Source organism: Lactuca sativa, chromosome 4 (genome assembly GCF_002870075.4).
Source record: "Lactuca sativa cultivar Salinas chromosome 4, Lsat_Salinas_v11, whole genome shotgun sequence".
NCBI lineage: Eukaryota > Viridiplantae > Streptophyta > Magnoliopsida > Asterales > Asteraceae > Lactuca > Lactuca sativa.
Genome location: NC_056626.2, coordinates 272,822,627 through 272,829,230, shown reverse-complemented (window position 1 = coordinate 272,829,230; position 6,604 = coordinate 272,822,627). Strand labels below are relative to the sequence as shown.

Below are 6,604 nucleotides of genomic sequence, written 5' to 3'. Positions count from 1 at the left end.
TTACAGGCTTTGAAAAATCACCACCTCGTGGTGGGTTAAAAAAATTATTTTCAAGCTCTGAAAAATAATCACCCCCCACACTCGTTTTATGCCATACCTCATGTCGAATTCATAGACAAATCAGAAGAATGAGAGAATAAAAACCTTAATAAAACTAAAACAAATAAAAGTGAATAAAAGGAAAGGAAAGAAAACGCAAACTCAAAACCACAGGTTGCCTCCTGCAAGCGCTTCTTTTTGGGGAGTCATAAGTCGGACTCCTTCCCGCTTTACGTTGTCTCAGCTCGTGTGAATTTGATGATTCCACCCTCTCTTTCTTCACTTGGCATTCCTTCTTCGTAATGCTTCACTCGATGCCCATTAACTTTGAAAGGGGTTTCGTCTCTTGATATAAGCTCAATAGCTCCATGTGGGAAAAATTGTTTGACAACAAATGGCCCGTCCCACCTTGTTTGTAATTTACCTGGAAAAAGTTTCAACCTTGAATTGAAAAGTAGCACCTTTTGTCCCTCATGAAAGTCTTTATTACTCTTAAGCCTCATATCATGCCATTTCTTAGTCTTGTCTTTATAAATCAATGTATATGCTTCGTTTCTAAGTTCTTCAAGGGCATTCATTTGCATTAACCGGTTTGTACGAAGTTCAGCTAGCTCAAAATTACATATCTTCAAAGCCCAAAATGCTTTATGCTCTATTTCAACTGGAAAGTGACAAATCTTCCCATAAACCAACCTATATGGTGTAGTTCCAATAGGTGTTTTGAAAGTCGTTCGAAATTCCCAAAGTGCATCATCAAGCTTGTCCGACCACTCCTTTTTATTACTTCCAACCGATCTTTCTTATGTCCTCTTCAATGTCCAGTTTGTAACTTCAGTTTGCCCACTCGTTTGAGGATGATAGGATGTTGAAAATCTATGGTGGACACCATATTTTTTCAACACCTTATCCAATCGATCATTTGCGAAGTGGGTGCCTCGATCACTAATTAGAGCCTTAGGAACTACAAACCTTGAAAATAACTTTTTAAGGAAACGTACCACCACTCGAGCATCGTTCGTGGGTAATGCTTGTGCTTCTTCCCACTTGGATACATAATCGATAGCCACCGATATGTATTTATTACCCTTTGACATTGGGAAAGGTCCCATGAAGTCAATCCCCCAAATATCAAATATCTCACAAACTTGAATGCTATTTTTGGGCATCTCGTTTCGTGATGAAATGTTTCCCGACCTTTGACATGAATCGCATTCCTTGACAAATTTAGTAGCATCCTTAAAAATAGTAGGCCAGTAAAAACCCGTATCAAAAACCTTTTTAGTCGTATATTGCGCTCCATGATGTCCTCTAGTGGGCCCGCTATGACAATGCTTCAATATTTCCCGACTTTCCTTCCCGAATACACATCTTCTTATCTTACCATCAACAAAGCTACAAAAAAGTTATGGCTCATCCCAAAATTAATACTTAATCTTTGAAAATAATTTCTTCTTTTGTTGGCGGGTCAAGTCGTTTAGAATGTACTCACTTGCTAAGTAGTTAGCCATATCCGCATACCATGGTATCTCTCCTGCTATAACCAATAGATATTCTTCGGGAAATTCATCTCCAATCTTGTTTTCTTCTAACTCCTCCAAGTCCGGGTTCTCCAATCTCGATAAATGATCAACAGCCACGTTTTCCATCCCATTTTTATCTCTTATTTCAATGTCAAATTATTGTAACAGCAAAACCCAATGTATCAATCTTGGTTTAGCATCTTAGAAAAAAGATACTTAAGGGCAGAATGGTCGGTAAAAACTATTGTTTTTGACAAAACCAAATATGGACGTAATTTATCGAATGCGTAAACCACTGCTAATAGCTCCTTCTCGGTAGTATTGTAGTTCTCTTGTGTTGGGTTCAAGGTCTTGCTTGCATAGTAGATCGGCTGAAAAAGCTTGTCAATTCTTTGTCCCAAAACAGCTCCCACCGCATAGTCACTAGAATCACACATTAGCTCAAAAGGTAGACTCCAATTTGGGGCTATCATAATAGGTGTAATAGTTAACTTTTCCTTCAACAAGTGAAATGCATCAAGACTTTCTTTAGAAAATTCAAATGGGGCATCCTTCAAAAGAAGTTGAGTCAAGGGCCTTGTGATCTTTGAAAAGTCTTTAATGAAACGTCGATAAAATCCCACATGGCCTAGAAAGATTCTCACCCCTTTTACATTTGTTGGAGGTGGTAATTTGGCTATAGTGTCAACCTTTGCTCTATCCACCTCAATCCCCATCCTTGAGACTTTGTGTCCTAGCACAATTCCTTCCTTCACCATAAAATGGCACTTTTCCTAATTAAGGACAAGGTTGGTCTTCTCATATCTCGTTAGCATTAGATCCAAGTTGGACAAACAATCTTCAAAAGATGACCCAAAACCGAGAAGTCATCCATAAAAACCTCCATAAATTTCTCGATCATGTAGTGAAAGATACCTTCATGCACCTTTGGAAAGTAGTTGGTGCATTTCATAACCCAAAAGGCATGTGTCTATAAGCGAATGTTCCACTTGGGCATGTAAAAGTGGTATTCTCTTGATCTTGTGGGTCAATTGGGATTTGAAAGTAACCCAAGAAACTATCAAGGAAACAATAGTAAAGATGACCGGATAACCTCTCGAGCATTTGATCGATAAAATGGTAGTGTAAAATGATCCTTGCATGTATCATCATTAAGTTTTCGATAGTCAATACAAACGCGCCACCCGGTTACTGCTCTTGTTGGGATCAACTCGTTCGCTTCATTGGTAACCATTGTGTCACACCCCCGAACCAGACGGTGGAAACGTCTGAGGGCTCGCGTGACTTAAATTGAATATCATCACAATGAATATACATGAATCATAACATAAACATCACCATGCATCAATATATTACAACTGGAATTGTTCACATCAAGTACATTGTTTTAACGTTACAAATCCATACATAAATTTTTTGATAGTTTTCAAAAACAAAACACACTAACATACTTGGTACTTTTCCTCGGCCTACCTGTTACCTGAGAATACAAGTTATTTTGAAATATTGTCAACATATGGAATGTTGGTGAGTTCATAAGCAATGTTGTGATAAAATGATTTGTGTAGTTTGTAAAACCCAGAAAATCCGATATTTTCTGAAAAGACCATTGTTTATAAAAAGGTGTGAAGATCCGTAAATATATGCATGATGATTTCAACACATGTATAATTGAAAAACTTTGTATTAACCGTACAAGTACACAATGTTGAACTTCCCCAGAAACACACGATGTTTTCCAAAAACATAAAATACAGTTATTTCTCAAATAGTGATACCGCCGCAATGAATGATTTTTTATTACTCTTCCTTGATTATTCAGGTGGTGTTGGATTAACTAAGTGTTGCGAGTTGTTATAGCCATGCATTAATAATGACTAGTTATAACTACAGTTTTCAAACGATCCTTAGAGGCGTCGCCCGTTATCGCTCACTTAATCCAAACAACCTTGTTTACCATTGATTAATAACCTGAATTTGTTTACTTTGATTACTCATAAGCCTAACAAACGAGGAGAAGAGGAGTACGAAGTCCTGCTACATCCGTGACTTATTTTAGGCTATCGGGGATGCGAAAGACACGTTGGCCCATCTCGCATTTGATTACTTTGACCTTATGACAATACTAATGGATCACTAGGGCCCAATAGCACATAAAAAGCCATTTAAGGTCCCTTTACATGGAATTGGGTCATAGAAGGCCCAATAGCATATAATCATTATCCCTTGGGCCCAAAGATCATGTTAATGGACTTGCAAGGTCCAACAAGCATGATTTGAAACTCTCAAGCCCAAGAGTCGAATGTTTACTTGTCTTAGCTATCGCATATCTACTAGAGAGTTCGATTTAACGATTGTTGTTTTGTATCGACTCGAGACTGATCAATTTGTTTATAATGGTATTTGGAGTTATACGTGTATTTGTCTTTCGATTTTTGTAAGCCGTAGATTGGTATTTTTGACTCAATATTCTATAAATAAAATAATTGGTTTAAAATATATGGTTTGACCTTTTCAGCCCCTATTCTTTTTATAAAATAATAATTTTAGTCCTTTATATACGAGAAAAGTCATTTTGAGCTCTTAAAACATTTTCTTGACACTTTTTCATCATAGATTTGTTGAAATGATATTTTTAACTCAAAAATTATTTTGTTAACAGTTTCAGCCCTTCCAAAAAAGTATTTTCCTGTTAAAGCCCAACTATTTGCAATTTTAACACTTTTATCCCAAAATCCAAAAACTTTACATTTTCAATCCTTTTTTGAAATGAAAACCATCTTTAACCCTTGAAATAGTTTTGTTACACTTTTTATCCCCTGTTTTGAAGATTTTACCACTTCAGCCCTTTTAAATGTCATATTTTTGCAATTTTGGGCTTATTAGGCCGAAAAGCCAAATATTGAGCCCATTAAGCTAATATTTACATTTTAAGTCCCTTGAAGATCATCATGTTCATAAAAAAAACAACTATTTTAACTGTTTTGACTCTTTTGACCATTAAGAAAACATGATTGGCAACTTTTAACCCAACTTTTGTATATTTGACAATTTAAGCCCAAAAATGGGTTTGATGCTAAAATATGTTTATCACAATCTTATAAGTTAATATTCTTGACTTGTTACTGTAATATAGCTTAGATCATGTTTGTTTTCCTTCTTATGACATAGATCTCGAGATTTCTTCCCTTTTTGCTTACATATTCAGCACAAAAACACATAAAATCCCACATACATGCATGAAATCATACATAGCATACACATACTGTGACAACCCGAAATTTCCATCCATTTTTGTCTAACACTTCATTGAAATTCAAACTCAATTAGGAGTTTATTTGAGCGTTCTAAGCCTTGTACACTTAAGGAATAAGTGCCGGGGTTTATTGGTTGAAGTCATAGCTAAAAGAAATGACCTTAAACACCCCTGCAAGGAGTTCACGGCCAACACATGGGAGTTTACGGCCAAAAACTCCATGTGGGCCGTAAACTCTTGCTTATATGATGATAAGTTGGTCATTTGTTCATTCCTCCCCCTTTCCTTTGGCTGAAATCCTCTCAAGTATCATCCCGATCTTCGTCCCCGATCTTCAAATCTCGTAAGTTTAATGTCCTAACTAGTTGATAACTTGCATGAACAAGTAATCTTACATGATTTCATCTGTGAAATCATTCCATTTTGTAGATCTTCAAGTTTCACCAAGAACACACACTAGTGTTCTTGGCCAAAACTGACCATTCGAGCTCCTAGATCGTAAGTACTCATGTTCTAACTCATCGTACACTAGGTTTAACATGTTTAGGGCTTAGAAAACATAAGGAAACACATGATTCAAGGAGTTTACGGCCAAGACATGTTCTTGGGCCGTAAACCCCTTTTAAGGGTGCAAATGACACCCTAACACCTTAGTAAGCCTTGGAACTTAGCTTACACCATTGAACTAGGGACTTCAATATATGAAATGGTACTTCATACCATGAGTTTACGGCCATAAACTCATGGGGAAGTGGTTCCCAGGCCGTAAACACCATACAAGGCCATTCTTGGACCTTAAACCCACCCAACCTCTTGTTTAAGACTTGGAACACTTAACCACTTAAGTCATAATAGTTTTAAGCCTCATTTGGTGACCCAATTGAGAGTTTTTGGCCAGGAGTAAACTCCCCTGGGCCGTAAACTCCAAAAGGTATGGTCCATTGACCATAAACTCCCTTATAAGGCCTTGCACTCCTTTCTTGCAACCCGATAGCCTCCTAACACTTTGACCAAAGTGTTTTCCTCACATTAGGATGTTTATACATGTTTAATTAGTGTTATAATCACTAATTATATATATACATATGTATTTATATGTTATTAGAATCATTGTGTGTGTATAAGTCTTCACTTGACACCAAGCACTTGTCTGACACTTCCTACCGATCCACTCACTGCAGGTGAGTTCATACCCCTTAATTAACCTTTTAAATGTTTCTAAATTTTTATAAATTCTTTATGGGGGGATACAAGTTGAATCATGCTAGTCATTATATCAATCACATGTGATTAATAACTAGCATGCAAATGGATTTACTATACGTTAACTATTTTACCAAACAGACTTCTTCAAATGACTTTCTTAAACATTTTTATATGTTTAAAACTCTTTATTTAAACTGTCTTACACACTGTATGTTTCCTTTAAACTCTGTTACAACTGTGTTTCAAACAAAGGTTTTCCTTATACTTAAACTGGCTTATCAAACAAAATACTTTCAAACCATTTTATAAACTGACACTGTGACAACCCGATATTTCAACTCTATGTAACGACCTAAAAAGTCAAGTATTGTAACCACTTTTGAGATAATGAAATTAACTTCAAAAATAAAAAGTCCAAAAAGTCTCTAAATAATTACCTATTATGTTTGATGTCATTAAACCGTGATCGTACGTAAAAAGACCGCCCAAATCTGACTTCGTATAATGAAGTTATGATTTTCCCAATTTCGGCTTAGTGAAAGACAGCTAAAAACTTGAATCGGAGATCGAGCGACTTTTGGTC

The 6,604-nt window shown here is 36.3% G+C and overlaps 1 protein-coding gene across 1 annotated transcript; it reads right to left on the bottom strand.

Moving 5' to 3' along the window:
- Positions 1-269: 269 nt before the first annotated feature.
- Positions 270-2,275, bottom strand: LOC111904710 (uncharacterized). The gene is made up of 4 exons (XM_023900438.1): positions 1,776-2,275; positions 1,558-1,698; positions 1,009-1,431; positions 270-732 (listed from the first exon to the last, which is right to left on the bottom strand). Exons 1-4 carry the CDS (start codon positions 2,273-2,275, stop codon positions 270-272), a joined length of 1,527 nt encoding a protein of 508 aa, XP_023756206.1.
- Positions 2,276-6,604: the final 4,329 nt, after the last annotated feature.